The sequence below is a fragment of the Diabrotica virgifera genome, chromosome 10 (assembly GCF_917563875.1).
Source record: "Diabrotica virgifera virgifera chromosome 10, PGI_DIABVI_V3a".
NCBI classification, from domain to species: domain Eukaryota; kingdom Metazoa; phylum Arthropoda; class Insecta; order Coleoptera; family Chrysomelidae; genus Diabrotica; species Diabrotica virgifera.
The window spans coordinates 111,850,837-111,873,683 of NC_065452.1; the positions used below are offsets into that span (position 1 = coordinate 111,850,837).

A 22,847-nucleotide genomic window follows, 5' to 3' on the forward strand; every position below is an offset into this window, starting at 1 on the left:
ATCAATAGAAATTTTCATGTCAAATCACTACAATTCTACAGGGTGTGAATGTTGCTACGAAATTAACAAAAAACGTAATTATCTTCTAAACTACCTCCTATAATATTACAAAATCCTATATTTTAATAAAGAGGACATCTACGTTCCATTTAAAAAAACATAAGTTTGTGTCACCCCGTCAATACGGTTGGCCCTGTATACTTGAAAATATTTTTCAATTATGGTCCTATCTATACCCCAACTTTAACCTAAATAACTTTTTTTCGTATCTCTTACGACAAACGAGTAATTGGACCTTGTCCCACTAATACCCCACCCTGTATACAACTGCAGGAAAAACACCCGGACACCCACAAAATTTAGGAAATTTTATATATTTCTTCATTTTCTTGTAATTTGTTGTATGTTAATTTATAATTTAATTAAATTAATTATCACCGAGAAAATGAATGTGTACTGAGAAGCAAAACTGAGCATGTAAAGAGAGTAAACAAAGTGCCAAAACCTAGTAAACCATAAAATTCTCAGAACTCATTATTTACGAATCAACGAAACTTCGCGGAATGATTGTTTTGAGAACTGTATGAACTATTATAGTGTTCTAAAGAGTTTTATAGACACTAAGAGATATCATTGTGTTACACTGGCCTCCTTACAGTGAAGTGTATGCATTTCTTAATAAGGATGAAAAAGTCAGAGAAGATCGCGTTCTCACTATTGCTAGCAAGCTCAAGAACCAGCAATCAGTGGTTCTACTGTTCCACGAGAGTTAAGTGAACAGAGTTTGACAGCTTGCAATCCAGCAACGGAGCCATTACTTACTGCTGCTAAAAAAACGCAGACTTGCATTTGCCCGTGAACACGCAATTGAACAATAGACAATTGAAAAAGTGTTGTTTACAGATGAGTGTAGTTTAAAAAGCAACCGGCTCACATATTAAGTATGTCAGCCATATGCTGACATACTTAAAGTCCAGACCTTAAACCTATTGAACGTATATGGAACCTTCTCAAAAGGTGTGTGAGACATCGTACGCCTGCTCCAACGACATGTGAAGAGCTTCGAATGGCTCTCTTTGAGGAATGGCCCACTTTTCACCAAACAGTTCTACGCAGTGAGAAGGGTCATCCAGAACCGTGGTGGCAACGCACATTATTAAAAAAGATAATACTTTCCTCTTCTTGACTTAATAATCCAATTATTGTTATAACTGTAACTGCAATGGTACATCGAAATTATCAATAAAATTATTTCGTCAGATTTGTCGTTGTTTTCCATCTGTTACTCATGATAATTTCGGGTTACGCGCTACTCAATCAACATCATCATCAATGGTGCTACAGCCTATTAAAGAGCCTCGACCTTCCCAAGTCTATTACGCCAGTCAGTCCTATCCATTGCCAACCGTTGCCAGTTTGCTGCGCCTATTTTTCTCCCATCCTCGTCTACACTATCCCGAGTTTTGGCCTACCCCTATTTCTACTTTCCACAGGTTGTGACATATGGATTATTCTAGGTGGGTTGTTCTGCTGTGATCTTGCTAGATGTCCTGCCCATCTTAGTCTTCCTATTCTTATAAGAGATACTACGTCTTTACCACCAAATATATGTTTATATCTTTGGTATACCTCGTAGTTGTATCTCCTCCTCCAAACACCATTTTCACAGATGCCACTGAATATTCCTCTCAGGATCCTTCGTTCAAATATAAGCAGAAGGTTTTCATCTGCCTTGGAGATGGTCCACGTCTCTGATCCATATGTCAACACTGGTTGTATAAGGGTTTTGTATATGATTATTTTTGTTTTTTGGCTTAAGTTTCTGCTTCTCATATGTCTACTTAGTCCAAAATAGCATTTGTTTGCTAGGATTATCCTTCGCTTGATTTTTTTTGTCATGACGTTCTCCTTGGTGATCAGGGAGCCTAACTATGTGAATTTTTCCACCACTTCAAAGGTAGAGTTATCAACCGTGAATTGGTGACCGATGTTTCTGGCTCTATTGTTGGGTGTTGATGCTTAGTTTTCTCCTCGTTTACTTGTAGGCCCACATTTTTTTGAGGCATTTGAGAATGTGATATACATTTCTTCTAGCTTGCGTGTTGTGCGGGCAACTAGGTCCACGTCATCTCCATATGCCAAAATTTGGGATGATTTATTAAAAATATTTCCTCTGTTGTCTATTCGGGCATCTCTGACCGCCTTTTCCAGAGCTATGTTGAAGAGAAGACACGCCAGCTCATCTCCCTGTCGCAGCCCAACATGCTTTTCAAACGACTGTGATTGTTGGCCCTGTATTTCGACTTTTCAAACAACTTTACGCATTGTAGCCTTAACCAATCTTATCAGTTTATCAGGGATGTGGAATTCATCCATGGCTTCATACAATTTATTTCTTAGGACACTATCATAGGCCGATTTAAAATCTACGAAAAGATGGTATGTGTCGATATTGAATTCAATGTTTTTTTCCAGTATTTGCCTTAGCACAAAGATCTGGTCTGTTGTTGATCGACCACGCCTAAAACCACTTTGATTTTGTAAGCTGTATTAAGGAGGGTTATTTCCCTATGTTTCTACATTCTAATTGATCACCCTTTTTGTGTAGCGGGAAAATGATTCCAATACACCACTCTTCCGGGATTTGTTCCTCATTCCAGGCTCTCAGTATTACTTTATATATTTCATTAGCCAGAGTAGCACCTCCATATTTATTAAGTTCCGCGGGTATACCATCACTTCCTGGAGATTTATTATTTTTTAGGTGTTTTATTGCATCCCGTACGCGTTACTCAATACACAATAGTTTTAATGTGATATAAGTAAGAAAAAAAAGTAAAAAGATAAAATATTTCTTAAACTTTGTGGGTGGTTTTCCTTGACACGGAAATTAATAATAGAAAGCTGTTTATTTCTGTAATTCGACTTTTCAGGATTAGCTAATTAAAAAATTGTGATCACATTCCACATTTACTGCCGAACAGTTCTTTACACAAATCAATAACACACAATATACAAATGTCCTCTTGTTTTCTCTATCACTGGGTATTTTCTTCTACTATAAGAAATGAGGGCTGTATTTTCCTTGTTCAACTGACATTAGAGTTTCGAAAATTATAGGCTTTGGCTGGTATAAGTATAAAATGTGTTTATGTACAAATTACATAGTTTTCTAGAAATCTAATTACAAAAATTTTGTCTTTACTACATATAATGGGAATTAACCATAATACCACTTCCTAGTTCCGGAGTAGAAATTGAAACGTCAAAATAAAAGTATTTTCAGTTGAAACTGTGGTTATTTCCCATTAAAGATTGTAAATAACATTAAAATGCCAAGAAAATAGCTTCAGAACAATAGAAATGGTTTGTGCAAGATATTACGTACTAAAAATCCATTTGTATGGTTTTCGTATTACAATATATTTATGGAATGGGCTCCCCGAAATAAATATATGACGTTACTATATCCTGATCTGGATTAATACTGAAAAATCTTCAGATAAGCCATGTTAACTACAACACATAATAGTGCATTCAGACTGACATATTTTCCAATCACTTGGAAATTTGCGCAAATAATAATGATTCACAAACCGGGCACACCTCCAATATAACATCATCCTATCGATTGGTCGACAATGTTCAAAATCTTCGAAATCTCATCAATACTTGATAGACTGAAGAAGGACTTTAACCTAGATGTAGAAATACCCATACACCAGTTTGGTTTTAGAGAGAGACACTCCACGACACGACAGACTCATAGAATTACATATAACAAAAATCCTTACCGCTATTGAGGAAAAAAATATTGCACAGCGGCATTCGTGGTTGTAGAAAAGGCATTTGATAGAGTATGGCATACTGGACACTTATACAACCTCCTACTCCTACAAACTCAAAATCATTCTTCCAACCTCCTACTACTTAATTATGAAATCCTACATTGAAGATCGCTAGTTCCAAAGTAAAATATAACACAGCAACTTCCACATAGTTTCCCATTAAATCAGGCGTATCACAGGGTAAACAAAACTTTTACTAAAATAAAACATTTCTGCGAAAACCGCATATTTCTATCTTGAGCCGTTTAGAAGTTATAGGCAGTTAAAATGGGGGAAAATATAAGTGGACACCCGGTATAGGGTGGAAGGCACTTATGGAATCAAATTATTTCTGTCTTTGTTTTAAAAAATTATAAAAAACGCTGAGACCCGTCGATTTTTATATATAAATATGCGCTTTTTAAACATAAATTTAATTAAACAGGGTAATTCACGCAAGCCTAGCATAGTCTACAAGCTTTATTTTTAATGGAACACCCTATATGTTTTTACACTTTTAAAAACTGCTGAACAACCTGATTTCAACGAACTACATCATGTAGAGTATATTATGAATAATACAGGGTGAAATTTTTAAATTTTAATGTATGGAAACCACTTATGGCATAAAATTGTTTGTGTCCTTAGTTTAAAAAATTATAAAAAACACTAGGATTCGTCAACTTTGAAATTCAAGTGTGCACTATTTAAACATAAATTTAAATATACAGGGTGATTCATGCAAGTCTAGCATAGTTCATGATCTTTAATTTTAATGAAACACCCTGTATATTTTTATGTTTGAAATTAATAATTTATCTTACTTTAAATCGTAGTATTATTTTTTAAATTAGCTAAATACAAAATTTTTCTAAATTAAGTATCAAAATATTTGATTTTGAATATTTAATGTCTAATTTCACCTTGTATGATTCATAAGAGACCCTACATAATATACTTTTTTGAGATGAGGTTGTTAAGTAGCTTCTAAGAACATAACAATATAGAGGGTGATTCATCAAAACTAAAAATCATGGACTGTGTCATACTTGCGTGAATCACCCTGTATATTTAAATTTATATTGATAAATCGCTCATTTGAATTTAAAAGTTGACGTGTCATAGGATTTTTTATAATTTTCTAAAATAAGGACACAAACAATTTTATTCCATAAGTGGTTTCCATATTTTATAATTTAAAAATTTCACCCTGTATTATTCATAATATACCTATATACATGATATAGTTCGTTAAAATCAGGTTGTTCAGCAGCTTTTAAAAATTATAAAAATATACAGGGTGCTCCATTAAAAATAAACCTTACGGTCTCTGCTAGGCTTGCATGAATCACCCTGTACATTTAAATTTATGTTTAAAAAGTGCACATTTATATAAAAATCGATGGCTCTCAGCGATTTTTATAATTTTTTGAAACAAAGACACACATAATTTTATTCCGTAAGTGCCTTCCACACTGTATACAGAAAGGACAAGAATAAACTGAAGTGCGATTGATCTTAGCCGCGTGTACAGTAAGGGAAAAAACCCTTACTGTATAATATAATATGTATCGAAAAAATGTATATAATTTTAAGTAATTTAGGTTGTTACAAAAGATATTGTTTCTACATACACAAACAAAACGAAGGTTGATTGACGAAGTTTGTTTGTGTAACCTCGCAGATACTCACGTATAGTTTACTTCCAAAGTCCGAGTTAGAAGAAGAGATAAATAGCCCACAGAGGGATTAAATTGAGGATTATAGTATTGTCATTATTCATAGTAAGATTAAGATCGTTACTATGCTAGTGAGCCGTCCTGCGAGAAGGGTGTCCTGAAGGACTACCCCGCGAAACAACATCTTAGTAACCTCATGTTGATGGATGTTGTAAATCATAAATAAAGTTATAAGTTAGAGTCAGTGTTTCAACTCGACATACCAACCCTGCAACGTATCATGGCAATCTACCAACTTAACACGAGGGTTGTATAAACCCTTTCTAATACTTATTTTAACTTTGGTCTTGAATCTTGAAGCTATTTCCTTGCCGCATTTCTGTTATATACCGTATTTAATTGGAATAAGCACAATTTTAATTGAAAATACGTTAGAGTTGAGATTTTGTTGTCCACCTCAGAAACCATGTATAACTAATTTTTACTTAAAATTGTGACTTATTCCCATTAAATATTAGTAGATAACATATTTTCACGTAACGTTCGCCAAAACGTTTAAAACGATGTTGCTATTAGAGTCTTTAAGCCCCTTATTTCAATAACGTTAAACGTTATTCTGCTCATGCGCATTAACAGAAAAATAACGTATTACTTACGTAAGAAAACTAAAATTAAAAATATAGTAATGATCTATAAAACTGTAGTCAAAATTTGTTTTTCTTAAAAACGATCAATTAATAAACAGGTAATATAATCTGCTTGGCAACCCTGTTAGATTGTCTGGCTAATTGGTCCCTACCAAAGTCATCAAATTAATTAAAAAAAAACCCTGTTAGAATAATTCTAAATTACATCACTTAAAAAAGGATCAGAAATATTATGACGAATTAAACCTTTATCAAATTGTGATCTATTAGTTCCTTGTGTCTTCGTCGTCTTAATAAATTTTCAATATTTTCTTCGATTATGGCAAATAATTCAAATAAAATAGGTTATAGCACACAACTATTGTTTTATATGTTACGTTTGTCAAATGTCAATTAACGTTAATCTGTGTCCGTAGTTTCTGAAAGGATTCAAAAACGGTTTACAGTAAAAACGTTATCCCTTATTTATTACTCAATGCGTATGAGAAGTAAAACATTTTACGTTTAACGTACGTCAAAAAGTAGAGAGTCTAAAAACTCTCTATTGACCTTGTTTTTGTACCGTGAAGATTATAAATGATTGAATATTTAAATATTGCCCAAATTTCAAAGCTTTTTGAAATCAAAGTACAACTTTTCTAAACGTCTGTTTGAGGAATGCTTGGAGGGAACTCAGATGGTTTTTTCCGTTTAACCGGTACAGTGGGCGTACCTTGTCTAGGAGGACGAGACTCTACATTAGGGTTGCTATTCACAAATCCTTGCATCTCTTTCATAGAAACACTGTGGAATGAAGACTCGCTGTTGGAACGGGGAGGTATTATGCGAGTACCATATTTCTCTATGTACTCATTCACTTCAGGACTGCGGTTGTTCTCGATGCCATCGTTGTCTGTGTCATTGTCAGTGTAAAGATAGGGGTTGTAGTATCTGTCTGATGACCTAACAAAATTATTCTATTATACAGGGTGATTGATTAGTGGGGTAAAGATCCGTAGATCCGTTATAGTAATAGATAGCGATAAAAGTTAATAACAAAAATTGTAGCCAACTTTGAGCTTCACATTACAAAATTAGTTAGAATGTTACAGGGTGTTCGATATCATAGTGGCAGACCAAACTTATGTTTTTTTTAAATGGAACACCCTATATTTTACTTTATATTCGAAATCTTCTTAACTGTCCCATCACAAAAATATAAAGGTTTGTTATGCTATACAGGGTATGTACAAAGTTATAAGTTATAACCAATTTTATATCAAAATCGTAACAAGTTCAACTCCCTGTATAAATAAAAATAAGCACAAAGGCAATGGTTTATTGATGCCATATTTTTTTATTTACTGTCAAAATTTTCATAAATGATTGATATTGCTAAATTTCTTTAAATTGAATACAGGGTGAGTCAAACCACAAGTAAATTATTTTCTCAGTAATTTTAAATGGAACACCCTGTATTTTATATCACTATCGAAAAGTACCATTACCGTACTTTAATTTGTATACAACATTCCATATGTCTAAATTTATTAGTTTTCGAGATATTTTCATGTTTCCATGGACCAGTAGCGTGGCCACCCAGATTACCAGAATTTAATAAACAGGACCGATCTTTTTGGGGTTCTTTAAGAATGAACGTTATAAAATGCCTCCAACAACAAGAGATAAGATAAAAAATAGAATACAAAGTATATTTTGAAGTGTTAATTTACAAATTCTTCGTAGTGCAAGTAACTCATTCAATGGCCGTTTTTAGGCAGGCATAAATGTGTTAGGAGACTATTATTATAAATTTGTTAGGTGGTCATTTTGAACAACTTATATAGTATTTAAAATGTTTTATTAAAAGTAGCTTTTAATTTTTTCAAAAATGTTGTATTTTGCGTTCATGTTTATTTTTGTAAAATTTTTTACTGATAAATTATTTTTCATTCTTTATTTGTTAAATTGTTACATTACCATACAAAAGTAGTTTTTTTTGTTTTCACAAAATGTATTTTGTGTTTGTGTTTTTTTTTTTGTAAAATTTATAACTAATAATTTTTTTTATTTGTTACACTTACATACAAAAGTAGTTTTTAATTGTTTCAAAAATGTTATATGTTGTGATTGTGTTTTTTTTGTAAAATTTATTACTAATAAATTATATTTCTTTCTTTATTTGCACATTGATACATTTATTACCAGATTGATAATCAGTAATCGTAAATTGTCAGTTTTAGACAATTCAGTCATGGCTTGCTTAAAATTTGGAAATATTTAGACCCGTAATTAATAATTTGCTCTGAAATATTAAAACATCTCTAAAAATAATAAATTTAGACATAGGAAATGTTATATAAAAATTAAAGTACGGTAATGGTACTTTTCGATAGTGATATAAAATACATGGTGTTCTATTTAAAATCATTTATGAAAATTTTGACAATAAATAAAAAAATATGGCATCAATAACCCATGGCTTTTGTGCTTATTTTTATTTACACAGTGAGTTGAACTTGTTACGATTTTCATATTAAATTGGTTATAACTTTGTAAATACCATGTATAACATAACAAACCTTTATATTTTTGTAATGGAGAAGTTAAGAAGATTTCGAATATAAAATAAAATACACGGTGCACCATTTAAAAAAAACATAAGTTTGGTCTGTCACTATGTTATTGAACACACTGTAACATTCTAATTAATTTTAAAATGTGAAGCTCAAAGTTGGCTACAATTTTTGTTATTAACTTTTATTGCTATATATTACTATAACGGATCTACGGAGCTTTACCCCACTAATCAATCACCCTGTAGAAACATGTTTTTATTAAAATATATACTCAAATTTCTCTCTCATATAACTAACTCCAGCGTTTTCCTTGAGAAGTATAAATAATAGTAAAAAATACATCATTAATAATTTTCACCTCTTGTTTAGTTCTTACTGAGTTTCCACTAGACCGCATTGATGTCGATTTGGAATAATACAGCAGTTGCATCTTCCAGAATATATGTACAGACGTTTTGACTGTATGAGGTTCAAATATCATTATGACTTAATGTGATGATTAAGTAAAGGACGTTTTGAAAATTTGGCCCAATTTTTTAAAATTGGGCACTCCTTATGGTACACACGTAGCTCCAAGATGGAGGTAAAAGGCATATGGAGATTGATTTATCAAGTTATAGTCAAATAAGTTATTGCACAGTTCTTGTTCTATTAACATGTTCATTCTATTAACATTCTATCAACATGTTCTATTAATATCGACAATACTGGAAAACGAAGTAAAACAAAATGAACTATTCATATTATTGGGGAATTGCAATATCAGAATAGGAGACGAAGTAATACATAGAATAAAACAAAGGTTTGACGAAAGAATCAGCAATGAGAACGGAAAAAGAATGGTGAACTGCTGCACAACAAACGAACTAAGAATAACTAACACGTTATTTGACTATAAACTCAGCATAAATACACTTCGAAAATACCAGTGGATAAAGATCAATGATAGATTGTGATAACAAACAGAAAATACACCATAAACAATGGATGTGAGAATCCTGACGTCATCCAATGTTGGAAGCGACCACCCTTTGGTACTTAGTAAAATCAGATTCAATTACAGATGGAAAGAGAGATTTAATAAAAGAAGACTGAAGAATAATAACAATTAAAAATTTAAGAGACTACTCAATAAAAACCTTATGCAGAAGATAGAATTAGAAAATATCGAAAATGAAAGGAAACAACAACGTGGAAGCAATACACAAAAATAAAAAATGGTCAAGAAAAACATCTTGGTTTACATTAGAAATTAAACAAAAATGTATAAAAAGATTTCTTAAAATGTAAATCAGAAAAAACGAATGAATCATATCAAGAATATAAGAGAACAAGGACTGAAACCCATCGATTGATAACAAAAACAACAGGAGACTACTGAGAAAGGTTCGCAGAAGGACTAGAGATGGAGTTCTACTAACAGGGTGGATATACATAGATTAGCTTGACTATGTTAGGTGAATATATATCTCTACCTTTCTTTTTTAAATATGTAAAGACTGAAATAGTTTTGTAAACACTTATGACTACAGGTAAATAGGGAGAAGTGTATGTTTGAAGTGTGTAAATGAAATAATTCCTAGCTGAGCGCTTTCGGCTTATAAAGCCATCTTCAGAGCTATGGTCAAAAGGTTCAAAATACCACTATGAAGAGAGATGGATCCCATGTACGATATTATATAAAAATACTTCTATTTCTTATGCAGTTTTTTTAATTGATGGAAAAAAACCTTGTCTGGCTGTTGAAAAAATGCTCAACTTTGCTGTTGTTTTTGAGGTAGGAAAAGTTAAAAACATCTATTACAAGCACAAAGGACTTTTACACGAAAAATTACATTACATGTAACGAATATTTGATCATGCTAAGGTCAAGAAACCTTACCATCTGAAGTCTACGGTATCAGCATGCAGAATTCTGCATGACAAGTTGCAAAACTTAAATGGGACCGATGAGGATAAGTGTAGGCGAATTTAGAAGATTAACAAATGAAGAAATTAAAGAAGTCATCCAGGGTGAAGACATAATCAAGTTCGTGAAGGCGCAAAGGTTCAGGTGGCTGGGACACACAGAAAGAGCTAACCTAGACTCTACGCTAAAGCGAATAACAGGCTGGAGACCAACAACAGGGAGACCAAGGGGAAGACCCAAAACAAGATGGAGAGATCAAGTCCTAGGAGATATAAAGAAGCTGAGAATCTACAATTGGAAGGAGCGTTGTAAGGACCGGAAAGAATGGAGGAAAATTGTAGACAGGGCCAAGTCACACAATATGCTGCTATAATAATAAAAGACAACAGCGGACTGATTCTCCGCAACAAATGAATCAGAGAGCTGAAAAGGGCGGCGAACACTCCGCCAGGAGTGAATAAGCCATGATGATGATGATAGTCCTGATAACAGATAAGAAGGAAGAGTTACAGAAGACGTTTGAGGAACAAAAGCGACAGAGGTAGGCCTAGAAATGAACTATAGTAAAACCAAGACAAATTAGAAATAGTAGTCAAACAGAATAAATTAGAGTAGGTGGCAGAATACATATACCTAGGACAGATAATAAAGCTGAACAGGGACAACCAAACAGAAGAAATAAAAAGAAGAACTAGATTAGCATGGGCATCATTTGGTAAACTATCATATATTCTAAAAAATAAAAAGTACCATCAATATATGCGAACGAAAGTATTCAACCAGGCCAGTGCATATTACCAGGTATCACATTTGGCTCACAAACAGACTTTCACACAGGAGAACATCGACAGGATATCCAAAACATGAAGAGTAATGGAAATACAGATGCTGGGTATCAGTCTTACAAACAGGAAAAGAAACTCATGGATCAGAGAAAAAACAAAGGTGAACGATGCATCAAGACATGCAAAACTTAAATGTAACTTCGCCGGTCATACTCTGCGACAAAAAGATGAAAGATGGAATAAGCGAATTCTACACTGGCGACCATGGGAACACAAAAGAAAAATAGGACGACCACAGATAAGATGGACGGACGACCTTAAGAGAACGGCAGGAAAGAACTGGATGCAGATCGCCCAGAATAGAGACCAATGGAGATTAACAGGGGAGGCATATACTCAGGAATGGGCGTTTGTGGCTGATTAGATCGATAGATAGATATAAGAAAGGATATAGACAAAGCAACGAAGCATTAAACGTAAGAATTTTGTGCAGTCAGATGAATCGTCATGCAACTTCTTGCATTCGATTTGTGAGAGTGTCAGGCAATTTTGTGAACTAAATTGATCTCCGGCAACCTTTTTTGTGCATGAGAAAAAGCATCTTTAAAGTGTATCTCGAAGAGATGGAAAATAAAAAATTTAGGACTCAGGAAATATTGAAGGAAATTAGTTCAATTTTTATACTTGGGGGTTTTGGAGGTCACTGAACACGAATTTCATGACAGCGATGGTTTCCGAGGTACCTTGTGCCCAGGGTGGAACTCGTCGCCTGGGACGACCGAATAATTCGCGGGACGATCGAATAATTCGCGAAATGAAGATTGGATCGAAAAATTGAAAAATACATGTTCAATATTTTTCAAAAATCTATCGAATGACACTAAACATGAAACCCCATTTGTTATTGCAGATTTGGATTGCTTACGTAAAAGTAAGCAACTCTTATTCGAGACATTTTTTAGAATTGTGTATAGATGGCGCTATAATCGGAAAAAACGATTTTTTCGTGATACCATAGGTAAATTATAGAAACGGTCTAATATCTCGAGAAATACACTTCCAAATAAAAAACCAAAAAATACGTCTTTTATATTCTTTAAGAACCTATCGAATAACATAAAACGCGGCCCTCCACTCAACCTCCTGAAGGTGGGGTGAGGTGTAACTTTAAAATCTTAAATAGGAGCCCCCATTTGTTATTGCAGATTTGGATTGCTTACGTAAAAGTAAGCAACTCTTATTCGAGACATTTTTCGAATTATAGATAGATGGCGCTATAATCGGAAAAACACTATTTATTAGCGCCATCTATTAACAATTCTAAAAAATGTTTCGAATAAATATTACTTATTTTTTCATGAGGAATCCAAATCTGCTATAAAACATGGGGATTCCTATTTAAGATTTTAAAGTTAACCCCACCCCACCCCACCTCCAGGAGGTGGAGTGGAGAGTCGTGTTTGATGTTATTCGATAGGTTCTTGAAAAATATTAAATACGTATTTTTTGGTCTTTTATTTGGAAGTGTATTTCTCGAGATATTAGACCGTTTCTATAATTTACCTATGGTATCACGATAAATCGTTTTTTCCAATTATAGCGCCATATATCCACAATTCGAAAAAAATTCTCGAATAAAATTTGTTTATTTTTACGTAAGTAATCCAAATCTGTAATAACAAATGGGCGTTTCCGTTTAAGATTTCAAAGTTACCCCCACCGCACCTCCAGGGGATGGAGTGGGGAGCCGTCTTTAGTGTCATTCGATAGATTTTTGAAAAATTATAAACGCGTATTTTTCAGTTTTTCGATCCAATCTTCATTTCGGGAATTATTCGATCGTCCCAGGCGACGAGCTCCACCCTGGGCACCAGGTACCTCGGAGACCATCGCCGTCATGAAATTTGTGTTCACTGACCTCCAAAACCCCCAAATATAAAAATTGAACTCATTTCCGTCAATATTTCCAGAGTTCTAAATTTTTCATTTTCCATCTCTTTGAGATGCACTTTGAAAATGCATTTTCTCATGCACAAATTTTTTTGCCGGAGATCAATTTAGCTCACAAAATTGCCTGACACTCTCTCTAATTGAATGCAAAAAGTTGCATGACGATTCATCTTACTGCACAAAATTCCTAGGTTTTGGGCTTTTTAGTGCTTTGTCTAAATATTGGGAACGTTATTTAGTAGTATTGTATAGTCGTTCAATAATAGACCCAAAAAATTCCAAATCTGTTCAATTATAGACAGAGCAGATCCTTTATTGACCAGTAACTAACTGTGTTTGCACCGAATAATTCTGCATACACACAAAATTCAGTACGTTACAGTGTTGCCGCGGTCTAGTGTGGATTGATTCTCATTAAACACAATGTAGTATATCAGAGAGAAAAAGCTAAGTACACTGTGAACTGTGAACCCAATTTGAAAGCTACTTCAGTTAGTAGTGACTTACCTACAGTTAAAGTAAAATACGAATTTTAAAAAAGATTTGACTACTCCAACCAACTACAGACCGGAAACCTTCTACATTAAGGCAACAACGATTTTATTACCTTCCTTACCTCTTTGCGTTCCTCCATAAAATACAGCAAATGACAAGAAGAACAATTAACAGCAAGCAAGCTCCTGAAACACTCCAGAATGCTATCTGCAACGGTGCTCTTGGTTCCCACCAAAACTAAAAAAAAAACATTATCAGTAGTAATTGCACAAGAGCTCTAAAATTATCGAATTTTTCCCGAGTGACACTTTGACAGTTTTAATTTGTCAAAAATGTCAAAATTATGTCAAAACTGTTCCAAACCAAAATTTTATTGTAATTTATTTAAGTACAAATTACTACAGTTAAACACACAGTTGTTATAAATATTTGACGGTTGAAAGTCATCACTTTTACAACTTTTAAAACAGTAATTGTTGTTATGTCACTGAATGTATTTTTTCGTAGCAACGAAGGGCATCTGACGTAATATACTTGACGACGGGACATTATCAAAAATTATCACTTTAATTTTTACTTTCTATTGGTCAGAATCTTCTATGAATGAAATAATCTTATAGTCGGTTCGCTAAACTCAGACGCAACTGGCTAGATATTTTAGTCGATATTTTTTTTGTTTTTTGCGAATTTTGCAAAAATTGGCAAAATTACTAACTATTTAGTGATTATTAACTATTTAGTAATTATTTTTTGCCAATTTTACTAAAATTGGCAAAATTACCGACTAAAATATCTAGAAAGTTGCGTCTGAGTTTAGCGAACAGACTATACTATCTTTTCCAAAACGCACGTATTTTCTCATACTATTATTAATACGTTTGGCACATCCCGTTCAAAAATGTAACCTCCAAGAAATTAACGCACCATCTTAAAATTGGGACATTTTCGATGTCTCGAATTTTCTAAACCTGTTGTCCGATTTTAAGTGGTTTTTTTAATATGTTATAGCCTTATTCTTTAAGAATATTGCTTTAGTAATGTTGGTAGACACGTACATGTTATTATACAGGGTGTCCCGAAAAGAATGGTCATAAATTATACCACACATTGTGGGATCAAAAATAGTTCGATTGAACCTAACTTACCTTAGTACAAATGTGCTCATAAAAAAAGTTACAGCCCTTTGAAGTTACAAAATGAAAATCGATTTTTTTCAATATATCGAAAACTATTACAGAGTTTTTATTGAAAATCGACATGTGGCATTCTTATGGCAGGAACATCTTAAAACAAAATTATAGCGTAATTTGTCTACCCCATAAAAATATTATGGGGGTTTTGTTCCCTTAAACTTAACCCCCCCCCCCCAAATTTTGTGTACGTTCCAATTAATTCATTATTGTGGTACCATTAGTTAAACATACCGTTTTTAAAACTTTTTTGCCTTTTAGTATTTTTTCGATAAGCCAGCTTTTATCAAGATGCGGCTTCTTTTTTAATATGTCCACATAAAAATGTTATGGGGGTTTTGTTCCTTTAAACCCACAAATGTTTGGGTACGTTCCAATTAAACTATTATTGTAGTACCATTAGTTAAACACAGTGTTTTTAAAACTTTTTTGCCTCCTAGTCTTTTTTTGATAAGTAACCTTTTATCGAGATGTGGCTTCTTTTTCAAAATATACCTAATAATGTAAATTATAAATAAATTTTCAGATTATTAACAGGTCTCTATACTCGTACTTAACTACACTCGCGATCATAAAAACGGGTCACTCGATGAGTTATTTAAGTTAGATGTCTCGAATTTTCTAAACCTGTTGTCCGATTTGAGTGATTTTTTAGTATGTTATAGCCTTATTCTTTAGCAATATCGCTATAATAATATTGTTGCTAGACCGGTAAATTGTCGTTGTATACCGGGTGTAACAATCATACTGTGTTTATTACTAAAAGTTCGGAACACCCTGTGGAATGTTTTAGCATAGATAAAATATTGAAATTAAAACTCAATTGTAGCCTTAGGCTCTCTTAACATTTTCTTTTTTGATTTATTTGTTTATGTTGGATAATAAAACAGTTAAGCACGTTAATATCTAGCAATGTTCTTCATCAATACAGGGTGTTTCTAAATAAGTGCGACAAACTTTAAGGGGTAATTCTGTATGAAAAAATAATGACAGTTTGCTTTATAAACATATGTCCGCAAATGCTTCGTTTCCGAAATACGGGATGTTGAAATTTTTCTTACAAACTGACGATTTATTTATTGATCTAAAACCAATAGAGGTATGCAAATGAAATTTGGTAGGTTTTAAGAGTCAGTTATTGTGCATTTTTTGACATACAATTAATAATTTTATATTCACCATTGGCGTGCATACGGGTATAAACATTTTAGATACATCCCGTATGCACGCCAATAGTGAATATAAAATTCTTAATTGTATGTCAAAAATGCGCCATAACTACCTCTTAACATCTACCAAATTTCATTTACATATCTCAACCGGTTTTAGAGCAATAAATAAATCGTCAGTTTGTAAGAAAAAATTCAACATCCCGTATCTCGAAACCAAAGAATTTGCGGTCATACGTTTATAAAGCAAACGGTCATTATTTTTTCATGCAGAATTGCCCCTTAAAGTTTGTCGCACTTATTTAGAAACACCCCGTATTGATGAAGAACATGGTTAGTTAAGGTGCCTAACTTTTTTATTATCCAACATAAACAAATAAATCAAAAAAGAAAATGTTAAGAAAGCCTAAGTCTACAATCGAGTGTTAATTTCAATATTTTATCTATGCTAAAACATTCCACGGGGTGTTTCGAACTTTGAGAAATAAACACAGTATGATTGTTACACCAGGTATACAATGGCAATTTACCTGTCTAGCAACAATATTATTATGGCGATATTGTTAAAGAATAAGGCTATAACATACTAAAAAAATCACTCAAATCGGACAACAGGTTTAGAAAATTCGAGACATCTAACTTGAATAATTCATCGAGTGACCCGCTTTTTATGATCGCAAGTGTATATGATACAAATATGTGGTGGATTCGACAAATATTCAAAATATCTCGATAAACACTGGCTTATCGAAAAAGTACTAAGAAGCAAAAAAGTTTTAAAAATATTGTGTTTAACTAATGGTGCCACAATAATAATTTAATTGGAACGTACACAAAAGTTTGGGGGGGGGGGGGGGTTTAAGGGAACAAAACCACCATAAAATTTTTATGGGATGCACAAATTTTATTTTAATTTTTTTTAAGATGTTGCTGCCATAAGAATGCCACATGTTCATTTTCAATAAAAAATATCTAAGAGTTTTCGATATACGAAAAAAATCGATTTTCATTTTGTAACTTCAAAGGGCCGTAACTTTTTTTCAACCTATTTTTGACTCCAGAATCTGTGGTATAATTTATGACCAATCTTTTCGGGACACCCTGTATACCGGGTGTAATCATCATACTGTGTTTTTTCTTAAAGCTAGGAACACCCTGTGGAATATTCTAGCATTTATAAAATATTGAAATTAAAACGCAATTGTAGCGTTAGGCTTTCTTAACATTTTGTTTTTTGATTCATTGGCTTATGTTCGATAATAAAAGAGATATATGTACTTTTATATTACAAAACGTTTTTATTAGCATATCGTAAGAAGTACAAGTTATAACATCATTAAAGTAACAAAAATAAATCATTACAATACTTCCAATGATGGCTTCACATCGACGATACATACTCGAAATGAGGTTTGCTATTTGGTCTTGATCAATATCATTCCAAATCTCGAGAGCTACTGTTTCTACCGCCTGTAAGATTCTAGGAGGTGGCAAACGCTTTTGTAGTCTTCTACCAATTATGTCTCACAAATATTCGATCGGGTTAAGATCTGGACTATGTGGTGGCCAATTCAAAATCCGAAGATTTACCTATTGTAAATATTCGGTTACAGTTCGTGTAACGTGAGGTCTTACATTATCGTGCATTAGCAAAAAAATTGTTACCAATATAAGGAGCGAAAGGTACAACATGCTCAGATAAAATATCGGTTTTGTATCTTTCACTGTTTAAAGAACTTCCACGTAATGGAATAAGATCTGTCCGTGCTGTTAAAGAAATTCCTCTCCAAACCATTATACACCCTCCATTAAATAAAGTCGTTCTCTATGTTGCACTGGGAGTAACGCTCATTTGGTCTCTGATTACCCTTAAACGTCGATAGGAACTATAGAGACAAAATCTGGATTCATCTGTAAACAGAATTTTTCCCAGTCGTCATTATTCCAGTTTACTTGTACTCTTAGACGAGGGCATTTAGTACAAAATAAATAAATTTTTAAATACAGCACATAGAGACTTGCAGTTTTTTGCATTATGTTCAGGATGACGTCAGGAAAAAGTCTACTATTTAAAAATGGGCGGAAATACATAATTGCACTGTAAAGTGCATAAAATGCATCCAAAATCGCATAAATATAAAAATAAAGTCAAAATCAGTATACTATGGATCAAAATTTATTATTTGGGACTTTTTGGGGTCACTGAATACGATTACGCAATCAGAACTGACCCCCCGGATCACCTGGTTCCCAAGGTCAGTGCAAGAGACGTCATCTTCTGGAGTTTCGATGGTTTTCGGCATTAAATCGATGCAAACGGATTACTCTCGGGTTTTAGGGATCACTAAGTACTAATATGCCATCAGAATTGACCTCCGGAGTACCTGGAGCCCAGGCTCGCTACTAAGGCACGTCATCTCCTGGAGTTTCGAGAGATTTCGGCACTAAATTGATGCAACTGGACTATTCGGGGGGTTTTTGAGGTGGTTTAACACGAATCTGCCATCAGAACAGACCTCTGGATCACCTGGTGCCCAAGGTCACTCCAAGGGACGTCATCTTCTGGACTTTCGATATTAAATTGGTGCAATCGGATTACTCGGCGGTTTTTGAGGTCGCCAAATACGAATATACCATCAGAATAGACCACCATATTACCTGGTGCCCAAGGTCACAGCAATGGACGTCATCTTCTAGAATTTCGAGTGCTTCCGGTATTAAATTGATGCAAATGGATTAATTACGGGTTTCTGGGGTCGCTAAACACGAATATGCCATCAGAATTGAATTCCGGAGTACCTGGTGCCCAGAATCCCTACTAAGGCACGTAATCTTCTGGAGTTTCGAGTGTTTTCGTCATTAAATTGATGTAAACGGATTACTCACGGGTTTTTTGGGGTCGGTAAACACGAATATGATATCAGAACTGAACACCGGAGTACCTGGTGCCCAGGGTCGCTACTAGGGCACGTCATCTGCTGGGGTTTCGAGTTTTCGGCATTTAATTGATGCAAATGGATTACTTACGGGTTTTTGGGGTCGCTAAACACGAATATGCCATCAAAATTGAACTTCGGAATACCTGGTGCCCAGGGTCGCTACTAGGGTACGTCATCTTCTGGGGTTTTGAGGGTTTTGGCATTAAATAGATTCAAACGGATTACTCATGGGTTTTTGGTGTTACTGAAGACAAATACGCTGTCAGAACAAACACCTGAGCACCTGGTGCCTAAGGTATATCATCTTATGGAGTTTAGAAAAATTTTGGTACTAAATTAATATAAACGAATTGCTCGTGGGTTTTTGGGTTTACGGAATAGGAACTCTACTATGTTGATCTATTTAATTTTTTTACATGAGTTTTATTATGCGTTGACATTATTAGTGATTGCCGTAATCACTAGATACTCCAGAATTCTTCATGTAAGCCATATTCGTGTTCAACAACCTCAAAACCAAAAAGTAATTCATTTTTCATCAATTTAGTACCGAAAACTCTCGAACCTCCAAAAGATAACGTGCTTTATGCATCAGGTGCTTCGGTGTCTGTTCTGATAGCGTTTTCGTGTTCAGGTATCTGAGAAACCCATGAGTAATCCGTTTTCATCAATTTAGTACCGACAAAAACTCGAAACTCCAGAAGATGACCTGCCGTAAGTACCAGATGCTGCGTGGGTTGGGTCTGATGGCATATTCATATTCAGCAACCCCAAAAACTCAAGAGTAATCCGTTTGCACTAATTTAGTACCGAAAACTATCGAAACTACAGAAGATAACGTGCCTTAGGCACCAGGTGCTGCGGTGTCTGTTCTGATGGCGTATTTATGTTCTGAAACCACAAAAACCCATGAGTAATCCATTTGCATCAATTAAGTACCGAAAACCTTCGAAACTCCAGAAGATGACGTGCCCTAGGTACCAGGTGCTCTGGTGTCTGTTCTGATGACACAATCGTGTTCTACAACGCCAAAATCCGATTAGTAAGTAATCCGTTTGCATCAATTGAATGCCGAAAACCCTCGGAACTACAGAAGATGACCTGCATTAGGCAACCGGTGCTCCGATGGTGAGGTATGATGGCGTATTCGCGTTCAGCAACCCCAAAAACCTATGGGTAATCCGTTTGCATCAATTTAGTACGGAAGACTCTCGAAGCTCCAGAAGATGACGCCCCTAGCAATAACCTTGGGCACCAGTTTCTCCGTGATTGAGTTCTGATGGCATATTCATATTTAGCGACCTCAAGAAACCCTCAGTAATCCATTTGCATCAATTTAATGCCGAAATTTCCCGAAACTCCAGAAGATGTCACTTCCAGTGACCCTGGGCACCAGGTGCTCCGTGGGTCTGTTCTAATAGCATAGTCGTGTTTAGCGACCTCAAAAACTACCCGAGTAATACATTTGCATCCATTTTATGCCGAAAACCCTCGAAACTCCAGATGTCGCGCCCTAGTAGCGATTCTGGTCACCAGATACTCCGGAGATCATACTCTGATATCATATACGTGTTTAACAACCCCAAAAACACGTAAGTAATCCGTTTGCATCAATTTAATACCGAAAGCCATCGAAACTCCAGAAGATGACGTCCCTTGCAGTGACCTTGGGCACCAGGTGATCCTAAGGTCTATCCTGATGGTATCTTCGTGTTTAACCACCTCAAAAACCCCCCCGAGTAGTCAAGTTACATCAATTTAGTGCCGAAATCCCTCGAAACTCCAGAAGATGACGTGCCTTAATAGCGACTCTGGGCACCAGGTACTCTTGAGGTCAATTCTGATATCATATTCGTATTTAGCGACCCCTAAAACCCTCGAGTAATCCGTTTGCATCGATTTAATGCCGAAACCCATTGAAACTCCAGAAGATGACGTCTCTTGCCGTGACCTTGGGCACCAGGTGATCTGGGGATCAGTCCTGATGGCGTAATCGTATTCAGTGACCCCAAAAAACCTCCAAATAATAAATTTTGTTCCTTAGTATACTGATTTTGACTTTATTTTTATATTTATGCAATTTTGGATGCATTTTATACACTTTACAGTGCAATTATGCATTTCCACCCATTTTTGGATAGTAGACTTTTTTCCTGACGTCATCCTGAACATAATGCAAAAAACTGCACGTCTCTAGGTGCTGTATTTAAAAATTTATTTATTCGGGTGTTTTTAGTGCTAAATGCCCTGGTCTATCTGGTAAATTAGAATCTAACTCTGCCGTGGTTTGCAGTTGGGCCTGTAGCTGGTCTTCAAATACGCAAGTCATGTTCTACAAGACGTCTCCTCACAGTATCAATTCTGGGTTGGATATTATGAACTGCACTAACGCTAAATACACACACATCGATTTTGGACAGTCGATTTTTATCGCCCCTCAAAATTCCGACAGTGAATCACATGCGAGAACGGGACATTTCAGACACGCCGACCGCTTATCGATGACGATAAAATACCGTTTACCAGCCGGCCACTGTCACTGTATTCGCCGGTACGACCAGGAAATAGTAGCGTACATGACTGAATGGGGTATTCCCATCTCGGCTCACTATAATCCTTTAGTCCTTTATGATACCCCAGGTATATTTTAAAAACCCCCCAAGTCGGCTCGAAGTTTAACAGGTAGGTATTAGTACCCCATTAGTAGGTATAATAATAATTTTATTTTGGAATTATAGATTAGGTAAAATGTCTTATTCTTCTTCTTCTTCTTTTTGTATAGACATGACTGTCTGCTTTTTCAATGTGCCTCCAGTAAGTTGTCGTTCCATCGTTTTCGTGGTCTTCCCACTGATCGTCTTCCTATTGGGGAGCCGTCTCTCGCTGTCCTGACTACCCTATTTGTTGTCATTCGGCTTATGTGGTCATTCCATTCTATTCTTCTGTTTCTTACCCAGTTATTAATGTTATGCACCTTGCATCTCCGTCGTATATCTGTACTTCGAGCTCTGTCCCATAGAGTCTTACCATCGATTTTTCGAAGGGTTTTCATCTCCGCTGTTTCGAGCAATCTTTTTGTCCTCTCTGTGTCGGGTCGTGTTTCTGCTGCGTATGTCATTATTGGTCTGATGACTGTTTTGTAAATTCTGCCCTTCATTTCTTTTCCGATATTTTTATTTCTCCATATTGTGTCATTCAGGCAACCTGCGGCTCTGTTTGCTCTATTCACTTGATCTTCCACTTCTGTTTCGAGCCTTCCGTAGCTAGATAGTGTGATGCCTAGATATTTAAACTCCATCACTTGTTCTATTATCTGACCTTCAAGCTCCAATTTACATCTTATTGGATCTGCTGTTATAACCATGCATTTTGTATTTTTTAAGGAAATTAACATGTTAAATTTTCTGGCGATTATGTTGAATTGGTGCAGCATACGTTGTAAATCATCTTCACTTTGAGAGATTAGTATTGCATCGTCCGCATAGCAGATTATTTTAAGTTGTTTTTCTCCCATTTGGTATCCTTTTTTAGTCCTAACTTTTTTTATTATTTCGTCCATGATCAGGTTGAACAATAAAGGACTCAAGGAATCCCCCTGTCTTATCCCATTGCCGGCTTCAATTGGGTCAGTTAGTTCATCTTCCACTTTTACTTTTACTGTGTTGTTCTGGTAGATGTTTTCTATCTCTTTAATTATTC

The 22,847-nt window shown here is 34.9% G+C and overlaps 1 protein-coding gene across 1 annotated transcript in view; it reads right to left on the minus strand.

Annotated features, from left to right (window-relative positions):
- Positions 1–2,331: 2,331 nt before the first annotated feature.
- Positions 2,332–22,847, minus strand: part of LOC114341932 (neuroligin-like protein glit-1) — a 95,651-nt gene continuing 75,135 nt past the window's right edge. Inside the window, exons 8-9 of the mRNA XM_050663298.1 lie at positions 13,972–14,087; positions 2,332–7,095 (exon numbers count right to left, since the gene is read on the minus strand). Of these exons, the coding sequence (XP_050519255.1) occupies positions 6,792–7,095; positions 13,972–14,087 (420 nt within the window). The 3' untranslated portion in view covers positions 2,332–6,791. The remainder of the gene's footprint in view (positions 7,096–13,971; positions 14,088–22,847) is intronic.